The 27,431-nt window shown below is 38.0% G+C and overlaps 1 protein-coding gene, 1 non-coding gene and 1 pseudogene across 4 annotated transcripts; 1 reads left to right on the forward strand and 2 right to left on the reverse strand.

Moving 5' to 3' along the window:
• Positions 1–606: 606 nt before the first annotated feature.
• On the forward strand, positions 607–6,920 carry LOC143854818 (COBRA-like protein 10 pseudogene; annotated as a pseudogene).
• On the reverse strand, positions 3,339–3,412 carry TRNAV-CAC (transfer RNA valine (anticodon CAC)). The gene has a single exon. It is a non-coding gene; the product is annotated as a tRNA-Val (tRNA).
• Positions 6,921–10,611: 3,691 nt separating the features above from the next.
• On the reverse strand, positions 10,612–26,766 carry LOC143855228 (rab GTPase-activating protein 22-like). Of its 3 annotated transcripts, XM_077365460.1 has the most exons (12): positions 26,398–26,766; positions 26,013–26,094; positions 23,648–23,743; positions 21,936–22,039; positions 19,091–19,413; positions 17,995–18,117; positions 17,569–17,657; positions 14,899–15,004; positions 13,801–13,898; positions 12,666–12,926; positions 11,697–11,780; positions 10,612–10,832 (listed from the first exon to the last, which is right to left on the reverse strand). In XM_077365460.1, the coding sequence occupies exons 1-12, from the start codon at positions 26,433–26,435 to the stop codon at positions 10,818–10,820; spliced, it is 1,419 nt and encodes a 472-aa protein (XP_077221575.1). In that variant the 5' UTR covers positions 26,436–26,766; the 3' UTR covers positions 10,612–10,817. The 3 variants fall into 3 exon arrangements, with proteins under 3 accessions (XP_077221575.1, XP_077221577.1, XP_077221576.1); XM_077365462.1 differs by lacking the exon at positions 23,648–23,743; XM_077365461.1 differs by lacking the exon at positions 26,398–26,766 and having other exon boundaries at positions 26,013–26,385.
• Between the last annotated feature and the right edge of the window lie 665 nt (positions 26,767–27,431).

A 27,431-nucleotide genomic window follows, 5' to 3' on the forward strand; every position in this document is an offset into this window, starting at 1 on the left:
GGAGTTGTTTTAGGTCTCCAAAGGGTGGTACCTCTATCAATCTGTTACACCATCTTAAAATGAGTGCATATAAGTTCACCAATGACGATAAGGACATTGGAAGCGATTCAATTTTAGTATCACTAAGATCAAGAACCCTAAGTCGTGGCATATGCTCAAAGAAGCTACTAGGAAAGGTCCTTAAGGTATAGTTGTTTTGGAGGAGTAAGGACACCAAAGCAGGGGAATTAGGCCTAATTGGAAGGCTCTCTGTTTGGTTTGCCATCAATGAAACCCGCCCAACCCTTTCCCACATATTTTCCTTGGGTGCCTCCTTTAGTCCCATCCCAGCTTTTATCAGGAATTTCCAGCCTTCATTTGATGATGACGATGTGACGCATATTGCCAAATCATGGATCAAGTCGTGCATCTTGACATATTAAATATTCGTCTCCTCCAAGAGACATGCGTCCTTTAATCGTTCAATAATATGGTGTCCTTTATTTGATATCCTCCAAGTTATCAACATTATTAACAAATCCTTCCATTGTTCAATATTGTACAAGCTCAAATACATCTATATCACGATCTTCAGGATATAGTGCACAATAATAGAAGCAGAGTTTGATGTTATCTTCCTCCAAATGGTTAAAACTGAGTTTCAAAGATCGAAAAACATTAGGCTCCATACCTTCGATTTCTGGGACTGTCGATTCCTTAAGTGCCCTTCATGCATCTAGCCACACCTCTTTCCTTTTCTTTCCTCGCATAGCTCTCCCCACCGTGATAATTGCCAGTGGTAAACCATCACACTCTTTCACAATCTCTTTCGCTAGGCTTGGATGTCTAACCAAAGCACTACCTCCCCTACTTTCTCATAGAACAAATCCCAAGCTTCCTCGCTCCCAAGGGGTTGGACTGTAAAGTGCATATCAGCTTCCCTGGCATTAGACACTCGAAGGAATCGAGTACTCTGTCAAACAAACCAAAATTCAGCATAAAATATCAACCAATGTCCAAGAAAGCTAGAGATTGTAGTTTGAGTGTGCGGAGGTATGAGGGGTATGGGACTGAGGGGTGATGAAGACGGGGCTGGTAAAGGCAAATGAGTGTAACGGTCCCTTTGCCAATCAGTGCTACATTTATTTCTCTAGCACCTCTTGGACACTCCTCCACCAAGAGGTCGTTACATGGCAGACTGTAACGCTTTTTGAATCAATTAACGTTAAACGGGTACGAAGTATCCTCCAGGGGGTGTGAATTTATCATCGCCCTACCTATATATGTGTCACATTCTATTTGAATCCTAACTCGGTTACGGATTTGGAGAACGGAACAAATAGTCTCTTAACACATTAGAAATCTTTCCCTTGATTTTGGCTTTTTTCTCAATGAAAATGGCAAAAATACCCTTCCCATGCCATGTGACATGTGGGGATTTGTTAAGTTATACTCTCGGTTCCACTCAGGAGATTCGATGCATAGATGTCAATGATCGGTGATATGTTTCTAGGATGATCTTCTAGATTGCTAAGGAAACCATGAAGTGAATGTTAAGGTGGGTTTTGAAGCTATTTGCATTCACCTAGATTCATCAAATTCATTTATATATATGCAGGTTTGTACTAAGGCCGTGTTTGATTTGAAAGAAATTTCTAGAAAAGCTTAGAAAAGAAAGGTAACCTTTCTAAAATATCCTGCTTTTCCAATGTTCGAAAAAGGTAAATATACATGAAAAGGCAAATTGAACCACCGCAGTTGAAGTTTTATTTATAGGGGCTTTCAATATATAATGATATCCCTCTAAATAAGCAATAATCATATAATTTCCTTATAAATAGTGGAAAAGAAATTAAATATTGATAGTCAGAGCATGATGTGTACAAGGCTACCGATATTGGGTCTTTTCTCTGTTAATTGCCTTCTGAGAGCTTGTTGGGAGCTGTAATAACCTTTTACAGCTGTTTAAAAAAAAGAAAAGACCAGGTGAGTTTGTGCAATTATTAAAACATGGTAGTGCCGGCATCAGTAGAAATATACAATTTCAGTGATGATCATTTTTTCTAAGGAAAAAACAGTTGTGGATAAATTGATTAATATTTTTTTTTGTGATCATTGATTGCTGTTATGAAGTGCTTTATGTCCCTGTTTGTGTCGTTCCACTGGTTCTCTTATATGATCGGATGCTTTCTAACACCAGAAAATAAGCAACATGTCTGATAGAAGTGTCGTGGTATGGCGTGGTGATTGGTGTATCACAAGTGGGTAAACATAGGAATAACAACTGGGAGTTGTAGGTTATCACAGTAGAGTATGAAGACAGTAACTATCTGGAATGGGCACAATCATATCCACCCGTATGTTTATTGGTGGACGAGGAAAACTGGGGTACGTTAATGGAAGGATAAGAATCAAATCAGTTAGATCCCATTCATGAGAGATGTGATATCGCGGCTGTTACATTCTTTGCAGCCAACAATTGATAAAGTATTTCTGTTCTTGAAGGACTCAGTTGAGGAGACATATTCAGAAGTTGGGAATTTTTTTAAGACTTATTGAGTTGCAACGAGAGATATCTCGCCTTTGTCAAGGGAAGATGCCCTTAGTGGCATATTATGCTTAATAAGTAGCAAACAGGAGGTGGGATAATCCAAAATGTTACTTTATTTCGACCGAAATTTCAAATTTTCGTTTTCTTTAAATTTCGGTCCGAAATTGTAGAAGAGATCACGTTAAAAAATATTATTTAATATTTCCCTGAAATTTTGGCTCAAGTAGTGTTCTCGCAATGGTGGCGACTTTGCTTTAATTGTGTGGTCTCACTAGCAGCGCTACCGGCTTGACTAATATAGGGTCATTCCCTCTGTTCTTTTATGTACAAGTGCCATTCTCACTTGCCTTGATATCTCGCATGAACACCCCACCCGCTATTAGTAAGGTCAGTCGTTGGAACTGTCTCCGACTGGGCACAAGTGTGGAAGTCGAGTCTAGCATTGTTTTCACAGGCGAGTAAGAAGCAGGCAAAGTACCGAAACACCGAAACACGATCCAAAACCGAAATTTAAAAACCTTGATTCTACAAAGGCGCCAACATTTAAAACCTTGATTCTACATAGGATATGACGAGTTACCCTTCAATCATCTTCTCACATTCAAGAAGTCTCCTTCAACCACATCAGATTCAAGGAGTCTCCTTCCACTTCTAATTTCTACTTTGTTTTCTTTATGTAACAAATCTCTATTTCTCTAATCACCTATAAAAAAGGCTGCTGATATTGGCATTGCCATGTTTTGATTAATTACTATTTCACCAGCTGTGACAGCTCCAAAAAGGTTCTCTCTCAACTCAAATACTAAGATGTCTGAGCCCGGGTTCGAACCGGGGACCTCTAGTGTGTGAGACTAGCGTGATGACCAACTACACCACCCAGACTATGTGATGACCCAATCACATGATAGCTCTTAATTAAAACTGCCATTCAATTAGTTTTTAGGACCCACTTTTATTTAATTATGGGACCCAATCTCGACTAATCTGAACCGTCATTATGATTGCTTTGGATATTCTATTGCCCAAAATCACCTCAATAATGCAATCTTAGCATTCAATAATGTGTATTATCTCAAATCAATGTCTCCTATCAACCAAAGGTGGGACCCGCTGTGCCAGAGTGTGCCCTGTACTTGGATGAGTGCCTGTTGTTAGAAGTGCATTCCAAGCTTATCTGTGTGCGTATTTGACTTGAGCATCATCTGGACCATCTATCCAAAGGGTCCCACCATGAAGATGTCCTCATACCCTCCAAAATCACTCCATTCGGACAATCCTAACCACACATGTTTGGTGAATTTGGATGTGATGGTCACCCAATTTTTTTCATCGTTTGAATGGTTAGGGATTCCAATTGGAGTGATTTTAAGGCTTTAGAATCCAGTTGGTACACCCCAACGGAGGGTCTAGATCATGCTGGCGTTATCTAAGTGGGCCCAGATCAAGCTTCTCATCTGAATCTCTCACCTCCTCCTCATAGCCTAGTTCTTCTATATGACAAGGATGTCCCATTTCAGTTCTTTACTTTGTGCTTCCATGTTGCTTCTGTTATATTGGGGCTGTTCTTTGTGGGATAGCAAGCTAGGGTTTATATTATCCTTGGATATGCTATCTATCCTCCGTTCATGTCGAGAACAGCCACAATGAAAAGGGCATACTATATGAGCATACCAGCCAATACCATTACGAGGGGTTTAATCAAGATAAAATTATCCAAGCAGGATAGCTAATCCCAGGAACAGTTTATCCATGATATGCAAGCAGGATAGCTAATCCTAGGAACGGCTTATCCATGATATCTATTTGAGAGCTATATACTCTGTAACTTCTGTATAACTAAAACCAATCAGGGCAGATTAACCCGTAAACCAATCTGATGTTAGCTTGCTTTTCAAATATTGAAGATTACAGTGGCCATCCCATTGAGGCCACTGATGGAAGGGATGATACATATGGTTTATACATCCAATTCTGGTGTATATCTTATGCACATGATAATTCCTTATTACAAATTTCTCATACATATTCTGTATTCTCATTTTCTTTATGCATTGCCACATTTATGTCACAACATATATTTCAATATTATGGAGGGGAAATGATCTGATCCTCATAAGAGAATGATTAAATTTTCCAACAGAAAGCTTTGCTCTTTTGTTCCCATCTCCAAACTGCTATCAGGTTTTCCAAGAGGGTCAACACATCTGGGCCCTCTGTTGTGAAACTTTTTTTTTTTTTAAATCTCTGGCTCTGCAATTGGTGTTAATTTTCTTGTGTGCAAAAATTCATTTGCACTGTGTTAAGCTGCACTGAGATACTATGGCTCAGTTTCTTTCGACGTAAAATGGGCATAAAACAAATTTTTAAATGGGCGTAAGATTTGTTTTACGCTGATTTTATGTCGAAAGAAACAGAGCCTATAGTGTAAACATCCATCTCAATCCACAGTTTCATTCAAAGGCATCTGAACTTGTTTGGCTTCTGTTTCTACAGAGACTGAGATGCATGTCTGTTGCGTTCGAAACAAAAATTTCAAGCCTAATATCACCCCAAGACACCAAGTTCTTACCTCACCCCAATGGAGATCTCATTCTCTCGTATTACGTTATTCAGGCCTTCGAAGGAAACTACCTTGCGAGGTAACAACGACCCACTTGGTATTCTTCACAATTGGAACTTGACATGGTAATGGAAGAGAGGAAGTTCATCTACACCATGATAGGAGCCTACACTCTCAAGAAAGACTACTCTGATTGCATCTATGGAGCCGCCAGAAACTACTATCAAGATTTTGATTTTACACCTGTTATGAACTGTCAAAAGAAACCGATCATCACTGATCTCCCTCCAGAGAGAGAAAAGGATGAAAAAATTGGAAACTTACCTTTCTGTTGTAAAAATGGAACTCTCCTACCATCCTCCATGGACTCGACCAAGTCAAAGTCTGTGTTTCAGTTGCAAGTGTACAAGATCCCACCGGATTTGAATCGAACCGCTCTTTATGCTCCTCAGAATTTGAAGATCACTGGTGCTCTTAATCCGGACTACGAATATGGGCCCCCAATTAGAGTAAGCCCAACACAATTCCCAGACACAAGTGGGCTTTTGTCTACTTCTTCAGCTGTTGCTAGTTGGGAGTGGCCTGTAACATAACCCAGCCGAAGAACAAGCATTCTCGATGTTGTGTTCCTTTTCGGCCTTCTATAATGACTCTGTCATCCCTTGTAATACCTGTGTTTGTGGCTGCCCTACCAGAGAAACCAAAAATCTGGATGCGTCGCCATTATTTCCCCCATCAGAAGCTCTTCTTGTTCCTTTTGACAATACAACATGGAGAGCCAAAGCTTGGGCGAAAATCAAACACTATAAAGTCCCCAACCCGTTGCCCTGTGCTGATAACTGTGGCGTTAGCATAAATTGGCACATATACTCAGACTACAGAAAAGGATGGACAGCGAGGATCACTATTTTTAACTGGGAAGAGTACATTTTCCATGATTGGTTCACAGCAATTCAAATCCCTGAGGCTTACCTTGGTTATGAAAATGTGTATTCATTCAATGGAACAAGGATGCCGGAACTTAACAACTAGGGGTGGTTATTCGGTTTAAACCGAACCGAAATTACCGAAATTTGGTAACCAAAATAATTTTGGTTACCAAATTTCTGTAACTGAAACCAAACCGAAATTATCCGAAACCGAACTGAATTGTGGGAGAAAAAGAGGGAAAAAATCAAAATCTCGGTTTGGATCGGAGGGCTAGGATCATCTGATTGAAATGATTTTTTGAGCACAACCTAATTAAGTTGCGATCAATCAAATGGACGGTTTTGATCATCCTACGGAGTGCACATATAGCACTTTTTTTTGAAAAAAAATGGTTTTCATCTATAATTTCGGTTATTCGGTTAATCAAATTTTTTTTTTGAGAAATCCGAAACCGAAACCGAATAACCGAATTTCCAACAAAAAAAAAAACCCGAAACCGAACCGAAAAGAAAAAAACCAAACCGAACCGACCAATTCGGTTCAGTTCGGTTATTCAGTTTTAACCGAATAATGCTCACCCCTATTAACAACACTATTTTCATGCAAGGGCTACCAGGTAATACTTACTTGCTCGCACAGACAAATGGGAGTAATCCGGCCGTTGTTCCACCTGTACCTGGTAAGCAACAATCAGTGATTTCTTTTATGAAGAAACTGACGCCTAGTATAAGCATTATATGTGGTGATGGATTTCCCACAAGGGTGTATTTTAATGGGAAGGAGTGTGCACTTACTACTGAATTTCCTGAAGGAGATGCATATCAATCTTGTGTTAACCTTTTACCCGTAATTTTCCTCACAGTTATGACATTTATTCTAATGATGGATCACCTCTGCTGATGGCCACACTAGATTTTTTTTATTAGTCCAATAGCTGATTCTTTCGTTTTTCTCTTTGGGCGAAAACTTTGGTCTGGGGTGCAAAGTATAGTTGACTCTGTGTGTATAGGGGAATCAGTTCTTGGTCTGATCATCATAGTTACAGATCTAGTTACCAAACTCATACCACCCCCATGAACACAAAACTGATTCTCACAAACTAGTTAGTGAATTATTTCAAATTATGGATCTCTGTATCTCAATATTACTGGGGATCATGCAAATTGTAGAACTATGAAGAAGGAGGAGACGGTGAAGAACTAACCATGATATTTTTTTGGATGGGAAAAAAAAACCTGTTTCCCCCAGTACAAATACAGGCTCTAAGAAGCATCGGTTAGTGAATTATTTCAAATTATGGGTCTCTGTATCTAAATATTACTGGGGATCATGCAAATTTCAGAACTATGAAGCAGGAAGAGATGGTGAAGAACTAACCATGATATTTTTTTGGATGAAAAAACAACCTGTTTCCCCAGTACAAATTCAGGCTCTAAGAAGTATCGGTTTCTGATAAGAAAGGACAATGGATTTTTATGGTGGCTGATTCAGATGCTCTGTGGAGATTCTTAAAGGGGACTTGATGAACGCATACATACACTTAATTTCTCAGTTTCGTCATATACTTTCCAAGAACATGTCAGATTATAGAAGTCTTGTCATGGATGTGGAATTTTCATGCGGAGGTTTGCTTGATTTTCAGATCCAAAAGTATGAAGGATTGTAATTTATATAGAAGCTGACTACAAGGAAAGCTGAGTGTTGTGTTTAATTCATGAACAGTTTTAATATTCAGAAGATATGGCTGCCTCTGTTTCCAACAGCATTTGATACAATTAGTCTTTCTAATTGCACATCTCTCAAATAAAACTCAGCGAGCAGCATAATCTGTCTCTTGCTGTTGTAAGAAAGCTACTAGAAAGAATCTTTAAGAATGGTTTCTAAGGGTGAAAATTGATACTGATGTGATCATTTCAGGCCCGTTTGGATACGCGGATTTTAGAATATTGGATTTCCCCAAAATCCTGGATGGGAGACAAGAGAAGGAGAAGATCATTTGTTTCGCTTCTCCTTAGAATCTTGAATTTTAAGTAAGAAATCCAGGTTTTAGAAATCTCTCTCCCATCCTGAGATTTCTGAAACCTGGAAACATGGGATGATCTACTCTCTTGCTGACGGAAAGAAGGGCGAGAAATCAGAAAACAACGGCTGGTCTCCTTCTCTCATCTCCCATCTACAATTTTGAGGAAATCCAAGATTCTAAAATCTGTGTATCCAAACGGCCCCTTCGTGTTAGTAACATATCAGCGAAAACTCTTACCTAACAGTATCATTAGGTATGTTGGGCATCTCAGGGTGCTATTATCAAGGAGTCTGAAATTTAGAGATCGAAAATTTGTTTCATTTGTTAGATTAATGAAACACCCGGAATATTCTAGAACATAAACTAATGAAAAATAGACAAAAATGGCCAAAAGACTACAATTGAAAAAAAAACACCCCTATCATGCAACAATCTAAATAGCCATAATCCATTTACAACATGAAGTATGTCAATGCACAAAAAAGTGGCTTGCAACTTCCAACATTCCTGTATCATAGTCGAGCATCTATACAGATAAATGACTGTTCACTGAGTGGTTATACCGCACAATAGTCATGTCAGAGGGAGCCGCTTGGTAGAGAAACCAGTGTTTCTTATGTGGTAAACACTAAACCCAAACGAAATTATAATCAACCTAATTATGCTTTGTCCTGTCGTATCACAAAAATGGAATTACAAGCAATATAATTAGCATTCATATTATCTCCATATACCGAGTAGTAAGAGAAATCTGCTCCTCAAGATCTGCAAGTCAGGCGGCCCAAGGCATGAGGTTCCTGCCATTGCGGGGTCTGGCGAGGGCTAGATGTATGCAGCCTTACCCCTGCTTTGCAGAGAGGCTGTTTCCGTGCCTCGAACCCGTGACCACCAGGTCACAATGGAGCAACCTTACCGTTGCGCCAAGGCTCGCCCTCTTCAAGATCTGCAAGTAACGCAAAACTAAAAAATCTCACTGCAGTAATAGACAATGTTCTTTATTTTGTCTCTGCATTGTACCCAGATACTGAAATACTTCTTACTGTGCGAAAAGGTTCCACTCTCTAAAACTCTTTCGTGGCATGGCTGAATCTAGGAGGCGGTTTTTATTTAATGATAAAATTAGAGCTTCAGTAAAACGTAAAATGGGGTGTGTACCAAAAATCATTTGGTACACACCATCCATTTGTGGAGGTCAAAATGGACAGACATTATTTGTCCACAAATCTGCCCATTTGTGTCCTCCACAAATGGAGGGGTTAGGATGATCCTATGGAGCTGATTTTTGGTACACACCCTATCTATGATAGGGCCTTGCAAATGAATGGTTTGGATCACCACAGAAAATGTGGGACCCATGTGATTGGGGCGCTTAAGCTCATCATAAGTTTGGTGAGCTTAAGCTCACCAACACTTCTCTCTCTCTCTCTCTCTCTCTCTCTCTCTCTCTCTATATATATATATATATATATATATATATATATATATATATAGAGAGAGAGAGAGAGAGAGAGAGAGAGAGCACTGTCTGACTGATGTCGTAATAGAATCAACAGCTAAACAATATCATGCAAGTACTTATTGGACATCTGATTGCATACTCCCTGAAAGCAATTTCCATGAAGCATTTTGCTTAATTCTCCATTTTAGCATTTTTTATGAGGAAAAGAAAAGTTTACTAAAAAGGAAAAAAGCAAAAATATAAAATTACATAGGGGCAGAGATTTCCCAACGCACAAAGAGTCTATAGACACCCCGTAGCTAGGGAATTTGCAACATTGGCAGAAGACACAGAACTATGTGGGAATAAGAAAAAGAAAACTCCTGTAAAATACATTTTTTTTTTTAATCTCAACAACAATTCCATCTACTCTCTAAGGACCTGACAATGGGCTTGCCAAGGGCTGATCCTTTAAAGCGCACCATGGGCTTGCCAAGGGCTTGAACCATCATGATTTTTCAGTTTGCCTCAGCTGCATTTTCTTGTTCTTCTTGATTCAATAAGATTCTCTACCATGTCAAAAACGGGGGGAAAAAAAAGAATTTTCAGCATGGCTTTGAGCAGACTATTGCCCAGTCCAAGTTCAGCTTATTGATGACACCTTCTACTGATTTTGTCCTCAAAGACGGCATATAGCGTCTAGACTGTAGCATCCAATTCCTTTTAGCTTCTTATTTCATACTTTCGGATTTGAATGAATTTGCATCTACATTTAACACTGTAAAGAAGCCAAAATCCCTCCCTCCCTCCCTCTCTCTCTCTCTCTCTCTCTCTCTCTCTCTCTCTCTCGCAAACCCTTTTGGGTTTTTCCCTAAAATCTCTCTCACTATATTCTCTCTCGAAAACCTCTCTCTCTCTCTCTCTCTCTCTCTCTCTCTCTCTCTCTCTCCAACATCTCTCTCTCCCTTGCGCAACCAAACTGATGGGTATTCTAGATCATTACAGCTAAAAATTGATGGGTTGAGCTTATAGATAAAATCCACAATTCCTTGAAAAAGTTACCTTATAAAATAGAAAAAAGAAATGAAAAAAGAAGATCAAATGCAACAACCATTCCATCACTTTCAATAGCAAGTACAAAGGGAAATCTGAAATTTTTTATTAGTATGCAAGAAGCTGCCAAATAGCAAGCTTTCTGTATTTCAAGTGCAATAGACCACAACAAATGGTACCAATAATACACTGACAAATCCATGGGTATACAATGAAAGAGGAGGGCTATAGAACCTCAAAGTACATGAGCCTCACACGGATTATGCTCACTTTGCTTCAAGACTTACGTCTTCTTGGCCTGTAGCAAAAACATTAAGGAGTCAGAGGGATACTAAATATTCTAAAATATCAGCCCCCAAAACATCAGATGGCATGTGGACACCCAAGTGACAAACTACATACCATAAACTACTGCCAAATTAATATAGTATTTCTTTAGCAAAATTTCCCAAACGTACAAACCGAATTGGACAATAATCTATGCTATGCAGCCGTATTAGTACATCCTTATTACATTTACACTGATGTGTGTGTGTGTGTGTGTGTGTGTGTGTGTGTGTGTGTGTGTGTGTGTGTGTGTTTTGAAAGGTAACGACTTTATTAATTGTCGTAAGCAAGAGTACATCAACAGGCACAAGGAGTCCCACCAATGCAAAAAACATACACCAAAAACCCATAAACCCCTAAATTACCCCCTCCCACCCACCCACACCAAATGGATCGAAGGGGCATGCATGGTCTTACATCTTGATACATTGGCAATTACTAGCCAATCCAGCAAATTCACAGCCATGGCTTGAGCTAATCCAGAAAACATCAATTACACTGGTTTTGAACATGGAGGAACTACAATTTAAGTAAATTGCCATTGCAAGCATCAAGACACACCGTGGCTCAGATTGGGATGAGTGCCAAATGTTGCCATTGGAAGAAAAAAAATAAGTGCCAAATGTCGATGTATTTGAGTGATCAAAACAGTATCTGAAATATGCTTCTTCTGGCCATGTGCCATCCTTTTAAATTTTAGTGTTGGATGAAGTAAACAATGTATAGTCTTTTCTTTTTTTTTGAAATGGAACAATGTATAGCATTTTGCATAATAAAGTAGTAAATAACGTGCCATCACACTGCTTGCAAAATAGAGAGGGATCTTAAACCTTACCTTTTTTAGATATTTTTTGTGAAGCTTCATTGCACCACTGCAAGCTTTTTTTGCATCGAGATTTCCAGTTATGTCATTCAAGATCTGAGGATAAAGTGAAGAGCTATGAGAGAGAGAGAGAGAGAGAGAGAGAGAGAGAGAGAGAGAGAGAGAGAGAGAGAGAGCAACACCTAAATGTAACTAAACGTGTAGATTACAAAATTACCCTGCTCTAAAGAGTTCTGAAGACTTGGTTTCACATAAGAAAATGAACAACCCAATACCATCGGTGTTTGCAGGGTAGGAGGAACAACTCTTCATGAGGGATGTCTAGGGCTCTAGTCCCATTGTTCTACAGTTTTGGTATGCCTGAAGTGACTTATGTAGGAAATAAAAACCAAGCGCAAATAATAAAAAAAATAATGTAGAAAAATACATAATTGGTTTATAGAAATTCAAAATTTCTGATGCTTTTCCTTTTCCACAAAGGCAGTGTCTCCTTTTTCTCTGTTTGTAGTGCTCTTCTTTTTTTATAGTTTTATGGTCAACTTGATCATGACTTTGCTTTGTTTTCTTTATAATTCCCTGTGGTCATCGCTCAAAAAAAAAAAAAAATGAAACTCAGGATGACCAAAAGACCTATCATTAGCCAAGGTGACTGAATGCAGAGGTAGCTGATCGAGTTGTTCAGGTATTGTGTATGTGAAAAGTTGTACGATTATAAACAAGAGATAGTCTTAGCAGCCCTCTTAAAGTCTTAAGCGATGATAAACTCAGAGTTTGGATTTTCATGTACAGAAGGGTCCTAGTTCCACAGGTTGACAATGAGTGAAATGCATCTGGCCATTTTATTACACCTGTCAAAATGGCATCCACATCGATGAAACTGAAACTGACAACTGAATTATAAGTTTATTCAGGCCGAGTCAAAATGGTAAAGAGATGATAAGATGCAACATAATCACAATGAGCTATGTAGCACTGGTATACCTTAACGACATCATCCAGTCCACGTGCTTCCTGCAACAGCTTCGGGCTCTCGTTCTTAAGGACACTGGCAACTAGGAAAACTGAAATAGGGAGGTTGGTTTCTGGATTATTTCCTCCATTCCTCATATTCTCCCTCTCATATTTCCCACACTGGCGTGCCGACTTTGGCTTTTCTTTGGACCCATCACTTTTTTCACTGCCTGGGCCCAACTCTTCGTACATGGAAAAAATTTCAGGGTCATATTCCAAAGCCCACATCATCTGTACCAAGGTTGAACATGGGATGTTACAGCTCTATACAAATAAAGTGGTCAGATCACAGAAACCAAAAAATGGATGCAGAGTAGTTACATTCATAATACACATACATGTGCATATCAGAACTATTTTTGTATATCAGTATATGTAAGTGATATGCCACAGTGCCAAACAAATGTAGAATTGTATACACAAACATCTACTCTAGAGAATCCATGTATTTATATTTTGCTTCATTCAATATTTACTAGATATCAATAAATTTTCGTACAATTCAATGATTTGCAATGTCCAATCTATCCAGAAGTTCTAATCAGTTTGGTGTTTATTGAAATGAAGGCCATTTTTTGTTATTTTCTGAAGAAGATATCATATACAGAACAAGAGTGCCTGGGTTCCTTTTGAAATTGAAGTTATGCTTCACAATAAATTCATGAGATGCTGACAGTGCAAATGCAACACTGAATGTCATTACGGTAGTTCTTAAAAAGCATGAGCCTTGATAAAAAAAGAAGCTTAAGCTAAATTTTCATTCAAGATGATGTAAATATATTTCGAATTTGAAAAATCAAAACAAAATAATGGAAAAACATCACCAATAAGGGTGTTTTGCACGTTATGAATTTATTATAGCAACAACACATGCAAAATAATGAAATTTAAGAATGAAAGGCTGAAACAATTGAAAGATATAAATTTTGACTTAGGCAGAAATTGTAAAACAAAATAATGGAAAAACATCACCAATAAGGGTGTTTTACACGTTATGAATTTATTATAGCAACAACACATGCAAAATAATGAAATTTAAGAATGAAAGGCTGAAACAATTGAAAGATATAAATTTTGATTTAGGCAGAAATTATTGAACAAATACCTCCCAAAGAAACAATGAATCGCCAAATGAGAACTCTCGGCGAAACAGTACCATAAGCATACGGAATGCAAATAGATAGTCTCCTCCACCAAGTGTCTCTGTGCTCCAAGTTCATAACAAAAAGTCTAGTTACTTGTGTAATCGAGAGAAAGAGTTGTGGAGATATAGATGTAACCAAAAAGATTAAATTAGCAACAAAGAACCAAGTAAGGCCAAAGTGTAAAAATCAGAAAGATAGATGTAGAAGAACATTTTAAAACATTTGTATGCCTGTTATTACTATCATGAGTCTCCCTAGGTAAAAGCATCCAGCACTTTGACATTGCTTGACCGTGATATATTTCGGAAAGAAGAAACATTGGACCTGGGAACAACCAAATTAAAACTGTAGTTGTTGAATTTTTCATGTAAAATTTCAACCTTGAATTAGTTCATCTTTTCCAAGAGCTGCTATATCTTGAACCGGGAAGCTGCTGTCGGTTTCCTCATTTTCAATTTCTTGGGTAGTCAGGAGATGTCGGGTGTATGTAAAGAGGCATCCGATGATGTAAATAACAATAGGAAAAAACACTTGAGAATTCTTTCGTAGTTTCATTAAAAGATGCATACGAAGATATTACAGTAATTAGATCTATAATTATATACACAATAAATCTGATTTGCAGAGCACTAATATACATCCATACATCTGATGTAGTTTATATGATGTAGTTCAGGAAATCCTAGCTTGGCTTGTATTTATTGAAATCATGAATAACTTCAGCGCCATTTCATTCATAGACACTTCTCATAGTCACAGGGATAGAGATGCAATTTGGTTAATATTTCGTTGAGCCCCTTTACTTCAATATTTTGGAACTTAGAAGCTGTATGGGCCCACTATCTATATCTGTTTTATCTAATAAATGAATTTCTTCTTTTACTGATCGAGAAGAAAGGTAAGTGGTTTATAACAATGCTAATTTATCTTTTTGCACAAGACAGAGAAAAAAAAAAAGAGAAATTATATTCATAGGCAGAGCTAATAACCTAAATGCCATATTCGAAAAGGAAAAAAAGAAGCCATATCAGGAATGAATATAAACTTATAAGATGTACCTAAGTGCTGATGAAGCTTTGGATCAAGAACTTGAGTAATTGATGCTAGACTATTAAGTTGACTCTCCACCCCGACAGTGCTCTCTGTGCATCTGAAATTTCCTCGCTTTAAATTTTCACATGAAAGTGCATATCATAAGCAACTTGAAATTAAGATAAGAAATCATAACATATTGTGATTCCAAAAGAAAAACATTTGATGCTCTCTTATACAAGAATAACTATCAGCAATGTCCAATCCTTAAAATGCTGGCATAAATATGAAACACATCGATTCCCGTAATAACCCATGGAATGTCTGAATAACAGTAAAATTATTTCGATAAACAAATTGGATGAGACCAAATAGCTAGATGGTTTGATAACAATCTTATCTATTTGGATGCAGTTCTATTTCTTCATGAAAAGGCCGAGCATTTTAAGAAAATAGCAAATGTAGTAAGTTCCAGTAGACTAAATCAAAACAATAGAACAGGAATATGCCAATGACTAACCACACATGTTTTTTTCAGAAACCGTTTCTAGACAGAACTTGAAGACACTGATTTACACATGTTAATATCATGGTGGTGTCACCTCAAATATGCGGAACAAGTTTGAGTGTTATTCTTGATGCTAGATAAGTTTCTGGCACTGTAAATCTTAAATGTTTGTAACATAAATTTTTTTGAGAATGACATTTTAAAATGTGATCCACTAATCCCTGCGTCAATACATAAGGAGTAATGGTCTATGATGAGAACTTTCCGACTTCGGGGGTGATCTGCCGTCAATATGCTGTTGAGAATCGCAGTCCAATGAAAGACGCACATTCTAGGCGGGGCGGGAATCCTCCAAACCTTGTTTACAGGCAAGAGAGGCAGAGCCAGCAGTAAATTGTGGTAGAAAGATTTAACGGCAGTAAAGGTTCCAGTAGGGTTCCATTTCCAAATTCTTCTATTCTCCCCTGCACTTCTAATGAAAGCCAGGTCCAAAATTTCTAAAACCGAGCAACCCTGCCAATCTCATGGTCAAAGAAATTACGACGGAAACGAGTCTTCCAAGAAATCTTGCCTTCAATATGATTGGCGGAGTAAAGAATGGTGGCATCCATGCTACAAGCTATAGAAAATAAGTTGGGGAAGTTGTCCTTTAAATGCACGTCTTTGCACCCATCACCGGGTTTTGTAAAATTAAACTTTGATGGATCTAGTTTTGGAAATTCAGGCCCTTCTAGTATTGGGTGTGTTCTTAGAGATGATGGGGGAAAGGTATTGTGGGCTTTTGGCGGCCCGCTTGGCATAGCCGATGCCACGGAAGCAAGTTACGGGCAGTATACCAAGGCTCGCGTATTGTAGCTCGAGATGACTGAGATAAGGTTGTAGTGGAGGGAGATTCTTCCAATGTTATTCGGTGGCGAAACGGACCACAAAAGCCTCCATGGAGATTTAACAATTTTTTTGAAGAAATGTTCGACATAGCTAAGTCAGGTGGATTGAATTTCACCATGTTCGGCATTCGGCAAATGAGGGGGCAGATGGCTTGGCTAGAGTGGTTGTATCGCTTGAGGTGTTGGCTCTTTATGATGAGATTCCTCCTTGAGTTTCTTTGTGCTTGTATTTTTTCTCTTGTTTCTTCTTGTCTCTTGTTCGGACCATCTCGGTCGTCTTCTTTGTTCTTTAATAAAATTTGGCTACCTTGTTCAAAAAAAGAAAGAATTGGATTGTATTCAGAATTGGATTTTATCTCCTCTATAAACCCTGTAGCGGATTCCTTTTTAAAAGGAAGAGTTTTGTTTTAGAATGTCTCCCCACACCGTGATTCCAGTATGCCTATATTTGTCACTCGATTGCTATCTGCCAAATTCACTCGATAAGTTGGAACTTTTTAATTAGGTAAAATGTACTGAAATACTGGTAATAGTTCCACCCTTCCACTCAACATAATCACGCAGTGGTGAACTTCTATCAGGGGTTTGGAGAGAAAATCTTGTATGCAGAAGGACAACATTTAAATTATGAGCATAATATCCAGAATAATGATGCCAGCCATGTGTGACAATCACCATATTGTATAATCACTGGATATAATATTGTATTAGAAATAAAATAGACAGTGAAGAGTCATAAGCACCCCTTTCTGTGTCTAAGTTTGTGAGTTTTAACAAGGTATACCCTACTCATTAATTAGACTATTTATGAAATGAATTGGTAGCTGAATTGATCAAGGGTTCAGGAAAAAAGACCGTCCATGAAGACAAGTTGACTAGTCAAGAAATGCACGCATCAAGATAATGAGCTGATATAAAAAGGTCTGATAAAAACAACATGATTAAAAAAAAGAGAAGTCAAGTATGGAGAAAGATGTAAAAAAGTAGCATCTGTGTAAATATGCAAACATTCAAGTGGTATGCCACATCAACAGTTGTCCATATCATAATATATTCAAATGGAGCATTTAGTTTATGTGACACCAATAGTTTCGCTTGCCCATATCACAATATCATTCAAAGGTAGATCTCTGAAAAACATCAAACACATCAATAGTGGTTCATAACCCCATATCATGACTAGGGAAAGAGGGGGTATTGATCTAAAAAATAAAATCACACACTCTCTCATAAGAAAAAAAAAGGAAAATCATTGTTATGTCTGGATCAATGAGATGCAAAGGATGTAAGCCAGAAAGTACCAATCTGCGCATCAAGCGTTCAAAGCACCAAAATGCATCGCCTTCATCTTCAAGAAGGACGATCATCGGGGAGCAAAGATCACTCATTCCTGCATGCCAATGTCATACACTAAAGATATTTCAGCACAGTGTGCAAAAGTAACACAGAAAAATTATTACAACCACAGAGCATCATAAAAATCTACAGTGATCTCAAAAATACCAAAATATTCTTGATTTAAAGATATGGTATTTTCCATGATTTTTAAGAATGAAAGGACTACCCACTGACGATGTAGTTGGGGAAACAGAGAAAAAATATGTGATAGTTTGCAGAGGGTTTCTTCAAAGATGAAACCCAAGATATATCAGCTTATGTTTTCTCCAGATTCCAAGACATCTCATAATCATTTCCTAAAATGAGAAGTGCATATGAAGATAACCCACCTTGACCGTAGCCAACATCTTTATCTACCCAAGCATAAACTGCAAGAATATCCCAAAGCTTTGACAAATGTTCTTGCTTCTCGTAAAACACTAATGTCCTGTCAGTGCGAACCACATCGAGACCTAGCATAAATAATGTGTGTATAACAAGTCACAATCATGTCAGTGTCCATTAAATGAAAAATGTATAATCCTTCTACATATTTTACATGTTGAAACTGATGATTTCCATTTCATTCATATGGAATGCAAACAGAAATCTCCCTTTCCCATTCGGATATTTCTCAATAGCACTCAGTAACAAGCACGGAATACATTCAGCAGGAAACCTCCATCAGTAGTCAAAATTACTAGTTTCTGTAATTTTTTTTAGTTATAATCACATGTTCTTGAAACTGCTTGTGTCATCAACTATGGAAGGAACAAGCAAAAGACTCGTAAATCTGCATGGACATTATATTTCATGGCTCAAAGATAGGATCTAAAAATTGCCTTAAAAAAGACGGGTAACCCCAAGTCCTGAACTCAGAAGAGGAGATGTCATGGTTCACTATGACCTGGCAGTGGTATAATACTGTTGGAGCATGAATCACCTTACTTGATCCTAGCTGGGAAGGTCCAATGTTTGTTCAAATATGTCCCTTAGCCTGAATTTTTCTCCCTTAGCAGAGCTAAATACTTTGACATGATAATTTACTGATGTCACTTTGTACATGTTGTATTCATAATGTGAAACAAAATTATTATCTTGTAGCTCAGTTTCAAAACCTCTCACTACCATAAAAAAGCCTTACTAGGCAGTATTTGTATTTGTATCTAATAGATACCGCTGCCCAACAAACCTAAGCATTCATGTTTGAAGACCACAATTTCAGCATATCTATTAGAGACTCTAAATGGATCCAATAGCAGCGCTTTTCAATATAGAAACAATTTAGAAAGGTAAAGCAACAGAAACACTAAATCCATTTCCTAAACACAGCAAATTCAGTAGATCAGATAGGAAAGTACACAGTGGCCATAGTGTGGATTGGAGATTAGTAGTGAAACTCGACAATCAATTGAAAAAAAATGCCATCTTTGACCAAAAACCAACCTATTTGATGCAGGGTAAGCTTCCATTGGATTACTTTCTTGTCCAGAGGAACACGGTTTGCAAACTCCACCTTTTCCAACCTATTAGAAATGTTTGGTTGCAAACCATTGGATGCATTCTCTTGTGATTTACTGGTCGGGGAAAGCTCTGAGTTTTCAGGACGACCACTGGCCTGTAGTCCTTCTGGATTTGCTTGTAGAAGGGCCAAAGGATCTTTAATAGGCTCCCCATCCTCGGTGATTATGGGTGCTGTGATAATCCTTCCACTACCGACAATGGGGTCCATTTCCCGGCACTCTTCTCTCCACCTAGCATATTGCTCCCTGTAGTTGCACATGTAAGGATAGACATATTCATTATTGCATACTAATTAACATAGGAGTTCCAAATTAGAGCCTCAAAGTTCAAAAGAAGATTGAGAAAAGTAAACAGAGTGAAATTGTATCTTCCGTCCCATTAAGTGATAATAAATAAGAAAGAACATCATAGTTGTCAAAGTTCAAAACAGTGTAAGCACAAGTATGATATGTGTGCTCCAAGAAAAATAAACAGAGTGTAAGCACCGGAGTATACACGAGGATGAACATATTAAGTATTATATGCTGATCAACATAGGAGTTTCAAATTAGAGTCTTAAAGTTCAAAGAAAAATTTAGAAAATAAACAGACTGAAATGGTAGCTTCTGTCCCATAAGCGGTAAAAACAACAGAGAACGGCATAGTAAAGGTTGCAAAGAGTGTAAGCACCGGAGTCTGAGTCGCGATGTGTATGCTCCAAGATCAGTAAACAATTAAACATATATTTATTGTGGAGGCTTCCCAAAAGGCATAAACATCACACTTCAAGCCCTATTACAAAAACATAGGTGTTCTGCTTTGGTACATCCTCTTTACAAAAAATATATGCAGTGCTGTAAAATACCGAATGGCATGCTTTGGGAAAGCCTCACAGAGAAGCAAATCTTTAAATGATATCATTGGAATGATTGGACAATTCTCAGCTCCACAGTTTTAAGAAGAAGCCCTGTTTTTTGTGTGCTTGGAATCTAGGTAATGTAGGGCTGGTCAGAGAAATTGAAGCAAGGCCACAAATTTTGATCCCAGCCCGGTGGTCAAGGTTTAAAGAGGCTAGGGTTGTGGTAAATTTCAGAGGCTAGGGTTTAAATCATAGTTGCCAAGTAGGAAAACAGATTCGGGAAATGAAAGTGTGAAACGCGAAACAGAAACATGAAATACGACAACCAAAAATTAAAGGGGGAGCGAGAAATGGGAAACGATAGAAAAACGCACGTGAAACGCATTGAGAAATGCCTTTGGAAAGGGAAAAGCTTGGGAAAAGTTTGGGAAACATGAAGGAAACACGAAGAAAACACATATGTGAAAAGGAAGGGAAGCAAATACAAGATGTGAGGGAAAAACACTTGGACGTGTGAGAAATGGTTTTAATAGATATAATAAATATAGGAAAACACTTTGAAAATGGGATCCCGTTTTGAAAATAAAAACGGGAGTGACATCACTGTTGATTTGACCCTTTTCAAGGGGCATTTATTGCTTTTATGGGGATGTGAGCTCCCATACTTTGTCTTTTAGTGGACGTCGCTCTAATGTTTGATGCCCGTTTTTTTTTTTTCACAAAATGGGAGCCCGTTTTCATAGCAGCGCTCATAAATATAACATAATGAAATCAAATGCAATTCAAAGCATTAAATATACTTTTCATATCATATTCATTTCTTCTTTTTTTGAAAATTATGATGTAAAATATAAGCATATCAAACCACTCTATTACAATTAATCATAACATATATGCCAAAAAATCACAAAACCTTTCATAAGTTTTGCCAAGTCTAGCAATACTTCTATTCATCTGAAATCTAAGTCTAGTAGCAGTCCAATAACAATACCATGACCATCCATATTAAACCCAAATACCCAACAAATACAAGTTAATGAGGAATTGTCATCCACAAATTTAATTAAATAATGTCAAAACTATTAAAATATCCAAAATATCACTATGTAACTGTTATTTTTCCTGTTAGGATCTGAAGGTTTAACTCAATCTTGACTCCTTCTACCTCTTTCTGTCGTTCGACGCCCACTTTCTTTCACTCCACGCCCACAACCGTGAGCAAAATCACGAATCCCAGGTGTGATCAGCATGAATAGGCACATCAGTAGGAGATGGAAGAAGCGACTATTAGGAAAGTTGACGGACTTGAGATTTCTTCAGTAGACAAAATATAGATATCGTTTGACGTAGTAGAGTGATAAGAATTTGTCTCAACTCTCAACCTTGAATAGGAAAGTTGAACCCGAAAATGACAACATAATATTTTATGGTACGAATGGATCTAGAAACTGAAATGCAGAGCAAATGACAACATAATTTATACAGCCATGATACTGGCAAAACGTTATAACAGAGTTATACAACCAAGCAAATGAAATGAAGAGTTTGACTACTAGGCATGGCATATATGTTTGAATCGAAGTGCCACACAAAATGGAGATCCATTCCATCAGATAAAGGACTGCAGAAGCCTCACAAGAATGCATTTTGATCAAGGGGCTATGATCATCTGGTCACAATGGAATTGACAACAATGGGTTGGGCTCATGATGGACTACCAGATCAACCGACCTGAGAGAGAGTAATGAACTATTCCCATCCGAATTAATTTTGAGGTTCTCTTTGTATGTCTCACTACTAGGTATGATGCAAAATTAGAACATATTAAAGGATTTAGCTTTTGAAGACTAAACAATGAACAAGTAATGCATATACAGCTGCAACATAAGCTTAAAATTCTAACAAGCTCAAGTGACTTTGAGTAACCACCTTCGCCGTAGCCGCAATTTATCTCTCTCATCAAAAGTACTCTTAGGATCAAAACAACCAAGCAGAAATTCCCAAACTTCTCCTCTTATTGATGGATGGATACCCTGATTTTGTCAAAGTTCACATGTAAGACAAAAAATTAAATTAGTTGCTTTGTTGACATCAGCAAAAATCTCAAAACCATCTAAATATTAAATTCAGAGCGGTGTTAATATCATTCACGTGAGTAAGAACTTTTGTCATTTGTCAGGCAGGGTTAATATCATCTAAATATTAAGTTCAGAGCAGTGTTAATATCATTCGCGTGAGTAAGAACTTTTGTCATTTGTCAGGCCCCACTGAACATGTGGTGGTGTAGCGATCAAGAGATTGATCTTGTGGACCACCAAGGGACCATGACGTATGTTGGGGGCGATGAGATTTCACCCACAACCCTGCAATACCAATGGTCAATGTTGGTGAAATCCCTCAAAAAACGACCCCCATTTTTATTTATTAAAGGTTAGGATTGTCTGTTCGTCATGGAACTGAACATACCAGCTCATGGGACCCACAAGATAAACAACCCCAATACCATTCACACGTGCCATGCATTCAGCGGCTGGGTAAAGAAAGTTACACTAGCTTTAATCTTAATTCAATATGAATATGATCTTAATCAGTAGAGTACGGAAACCAAATGTTACAGCAAACCTAGAAGATACTGTTATCGACTTGTTGTACATGGCTAAAGCCCCACCAATAAACAATGTACAGATACAGTGTTGAATTATACAATTGACAATTCAATATACAGATCTTTTCATAATCATTTATAAGTAGAATGGGGATTTGCAGAAAATAAATCAAGTGTACATATTTAACAATAATCGGGCATTAAAATGAAAAAATATAAAAAAATAAAGGAAACATATGACTGGGATGATCATAGAGAAAAATAATGACACAAAAACTATACAATAAGAATATGAATCATCATATGAAAATTGGGGAACTATAAATAACACCATATGGTCCACTCCTTTTTCCAAAAATCAGCCTAGGAATCCACTTAGTCATGTTCAAAAAGTCTTCCTCAACTGGATACTTATTGAGTGCCATTCAAAAGTCAGAAGATTTGTTCAAAAGGATGCATTTTTATCTCACTAGTGCCGCAGAATAATGAAGAAAAGGGGGTCATGATAAAATAAATTGAATTGAAAATATGGAAACAGTAATATTCGAAGAAGGTCAAGGTCTTTCAATATCACAAGGAGTTATAATCAGTGTTTCAAAGCTCAGAGTTGGACGACAACTTGGCCAAGGTAAAAGAGAGTCCCAACTTGGGCGAGTCATTGATTGATGCAGTCAATTTTTCATTAACTCCGGCAGGTCAAAGGGGTTTTAATTGGGAGGGAAAAACTCGAACTCAAACAGGAACTTGGTCAAGGCAAGAACTTAGCAGTGGAACTTTAGATATTGAAAAACTGCTCTATTTTTAACCAAGATATTAGCTCTTGCGAAACACCAATCAAAATGATCAATAGAAAGCGCAAACAGTTGAGAAGACATTAGGCTTTCCCAGAAGCTTCAATTTTATTGAGATCATCGTAACACGAGGGAACCAACCAAGTATATTAAGCATGGAACAATGTCATGATATGCATTTACCAGGGAGAAAAAACCTAAACTATTCGATGTGCAAGTTTATAGAACAACAAGGAAATCCTTACCCCGCATTGGATTCGACTGAGTGTCTTGGATAAATCCAAGTATCCTTCTTGAGTAAATGCAGCTTCCCACTTCCGTGCACTAAGAGTTTTTCCGGCCTATATAAAAAGGTGATAATGAGAACTTGCCCATTATGTGCTAAAATACAAACAAAATTGATGTGGAATGACAAACAAAATAACATGATCAAAACTCAACTCAACTCAACAAAGCCTTTGTCCCAAACTAGTTGGGGTCGGCTAAATGAATCCTTTAGAAAAAAATCATGAAGAAGGTAAAAGGAATCTACCCGGCTCTAATCCTGGTTCTAGTTGGGTTCTTCTACGTGGATCATTTTCTTCCATTCTATCCTATCCAAGCTCAAGTTCTCTATTCTATCCTATCCAAGCTCAAGTTCTCTGTTATGTTCCTAGCTATCAAGTCTTTCCTCAATGTTTCTACCCAAGTTGTTTTCGGCCTGCTCCTACTACCTCTTTTTACTCCATCAATTTGGCACGAGTCGCCTCTTCTCACCGGAGCATCCAAAGGCCTACGTTGGATATGTCCAAACCATCTTAAGCAGTACTCTCTCATCTTCTCCTCAATTGGAGCCACCCCCACCTTTTTACGAATGTCGTCATTTTTAATTCTATCTAGCATTGTGTAGCCGCACATCCATCTAAGCATTCGCATCTCCGCTACACTCATCTTATGCACATGCTGCTTCTTGGTGGCCCAACATTATGAGCCGTACAGCATGGCTGGCCTCACGCTGTCTTATTAAACTTTTCCTTCAACTTGGTAGGGATTTTACGGCCGCACAAAACTCCTGAGGCAAGCTTCCACTTCAACCAACCTGCTCTTATTCTATGGTTAACATCCTCTTCAATCTCTCCTTCCTTATGTAGAATTGAACCAAGATAGCGAAAGATATCCCTCTTAGGTACCTCCTGTCCAGTCATATTTAGTACATCCTCGTCCCGCCTCCTTATATTACTAAAGTTGCATTCCATATATTCTGTCTTAGTCCTACTCAGTCTAAAACCTTTAGATTCCAAAGTAGTTCTCCATAACTCTAATTTAGCATTTACTCCTGCTTTGGTTTTGTCGATTAATAATATGTCATCTGCAAATAACATACACCACAGCCCCTCATCCTGGATACCCTCTGTAAGCTCATCCATAACTAGCGTAAAAAGATAAGGGCTTAGAGCTGATCCTTGGTGCAGTCCTATTGTAATTTGAAGCTCACTAGACATGCCATCCGTGGTGCTGACACTAGTTACTGCTCCATCGTACATATCCTTATTCACATCAACATATTTAGTAGGCACTTTTTTCCTTTCAAGGACCTACCACATAACAGTTCCTGGGAACCCTATCATCCCTCTTTGGTCCATTATGACCCATTTCTTGCCCATTTCGGCATTGGTCGATTATGACCCATTTCTTGCCCATTCCGGCATTGGTCCATAGCGACCCAACTCTTACCCATTCCGGCATTGGTCCACAGTGGCCCAATTCTTGCCCATTCCGGCATTGGTCCATAGGACCCATTTCTACTCGCTCATTGAGGCTTCAGTATCATCTAGTCCCATTGAGGCTATGATTTATTAGTTTTTTAAGTCCTCTTCGTGACACATCAACAAGAAGCATCTTCTTCGGCAACCATCATCAATGATCATTGGCAGCAAAGAATCTTCATCATAGACGTTTGTAATTTAGGAATTATATTGTATTGGGGAATTTTTGTTGTTGTCAAACGTATATAGATTTTCAATCCATATACGTTTGAGGGGGCATGTTAGAATATGCGGGATCCAACGGTTGGATTGGGTTAAGATCTCACCGTTGGATCATCTTGGAGGTAGATTAGGTAAGTTGGGTAAATGAGGCAACTAGATAAATTAGGCAAGTGTATTAGAAGAGGCAAGCAAGAGAGATTAGGAAAGTAGATTTGATTAGGGTTATTTCCTTCTATAATTATCTTGATTCCATTCCATGTTTATCATGTAAGTGCTCTAAATTAAGCACACATTGATCCTCTTGTAAATGTATCCAAGATTTAGTGAAATATCAGAATTTATCAAACCATATGAAGGTCCTTTTTATTTTCTCTAAATCTCTCCATTAACCGCCTAATCAAGAAAATAGCTTCCGTGGTCGATCGTCCGGGCATGAAGCCAAAACAACATGATCACAGTAGCTGAAAATTACGGAATAAAAGAAATGTCCACACTCTTCCTAAGAACTACCTCAAATGACATAAACATGGAGATCGATTTCATTATCAATCGAAATCCAAAACGAAAGCTTCATTGACATTAATCAAGAAAATAGAGAAAATCAAACAATATCTAATCAAAATCAAGAAAAAAAAAATACAACCTTGATCTTGAAGCGTGTCTTGGGAACGTCGCCGCATTCAGGCCGAACTTGGTAGAAAGAATCAGTAGGAGCTCCTGAATCCCTCCACATTCCAAATTGAATATAATCAAAATTGTAAACCTAAATCTCAAGAAAAGAGGATAAATTTGGATGAAATTTTAAGGAGAAATCTGGATCTGGATCCCTCGACAAGAAAAATGGCGAATTTAGGAGAAGGGGGAGGGATCCAGATCGGATGGGACTAGAAAATTTTAAAAAGAAAAGAAAAAAGGGAGAGATTTGGGGTGGGTTTTTTCAGTTTATTTTTGTTTTAGGTGGAGTGGTTCATGGCTTCGTCAAAATGCCATGAAAATGAGATTGGTTTTTGGAGGGAGATATAACTCACGAGAGAAACGGGCGTTGAACAAAGTTCGTTAGGGTCATTCTGGTCAAACTCTCAGACCGCGCTTTTCTTTGTCGCGGCAACAGAAGAGCTCCTTTTTTTGGTCTGGGACAGTTTTCAGACAGATCATAGGGTTATTTAAACCTTACAAATGTAAATCACTGTAGAGGAATACTAAACTGAAGAGCACCCTTGCAAAAACCAGCCACAAGGGTGCCCCATTGGATCCACACACCTCGACAATAAAATAAAATGGAATAATAAATGCAATGAGGTGACATGTATACAATATTGCAGCTGGTATTTGCAAGGGCGACCTTCACTTTAGCATTTCTCATCTCTCTCGTTAAAGAAAGAGATATTATAAGGTACTACCTCCACGTCCCTTGGTTAGATGATCCAAACCATTCATTACTTAAATAGGTTGTGATACGAAAAACATGTACAACCCTCCCATCTAAAGTGGTTTCTGTAATGAGTCATCGCTCAATAGATAGATCGGAGGGCTAAGTCTATTTTAAATTGGTTTGGATCATCCAACCATGTAGGCTTTTAAAAAATACCTGTTAGGTACTGGGTACACCATATAAAAACTCTTATTAAATATCCAATACATGTAAATTTCTGTGTAGTGCATTTTGTTGTAACAAACAACTATAATAAAGAATTTCTTACATTATCATACGAAGATTGCTCTTGCCAACTCAAGTTTCTCCTCTCCTTCCGCCCCTCTCACACAATTTGGCCCATGAATTTTCTATGGAATAACTTTTCATGCTTACCGAACATGGCTTTTTATATAGAACGGGAACAAAAATAAGGCTAGAAATGGTATTTCCACCCACTTTTTTGTTCTTTCCAAGGAATGACAGGCATTTTGACGTTCCATTGTTACATAGGGAAGTCTTTTTTCCAATGTGCAACTAACAGAAGTTAGAGCAAACCAAATTCAGGAACCAAAAAGGTCCCCTATTTTTTGGTTTCCAAGATTTAGAGGGAAATGATATAATCATGGCTTAATTGAAGGTCTCTCTATA

The sequence above is a fragment of the Tasmannia lanceolata genome, unplaced genomic scaffold, assembly GCF_043159265.1.
Source record: "Tasmannia lanceolata isolate RefF3 unplaced genomic scaffold, GAP_Taslan_0.1 ptg000020l, whole genome shotgun sequence".
In the NCBI taxonomy this organism is placed as follows: domain Eukaryota; kingdom Viridiplantae; phylum Streptophyta; class Magnoliopsida; order Canellales; family Winteraceae; genus Tasmannia; species Tasmannia lanceolata.

Bases quoted from the DNA above. Each gene is read 5' to 3' on its own strand.
- LOC143855228 (XM_077365460.1), bottom strand. From the start codon at position 26,435: ATGACCCTAACGAACTTTGTTCAACGCCCGTTTCTCTC. The intron at 18,118-19,090 runs GTTGGTTTTTGG...TATTTATGCTAG, and splicing joins GCTTACCCTGCATCAAATAG to GTCTCGATGTGGTTCGCACT. The intron at 13,899-14,898 runs GTACATCTTATA...CTTGGAGCACAG, and splicing joins AAAGCTTCATCAGCACTTAG to AGACACTTGGTGGAGGAGAC.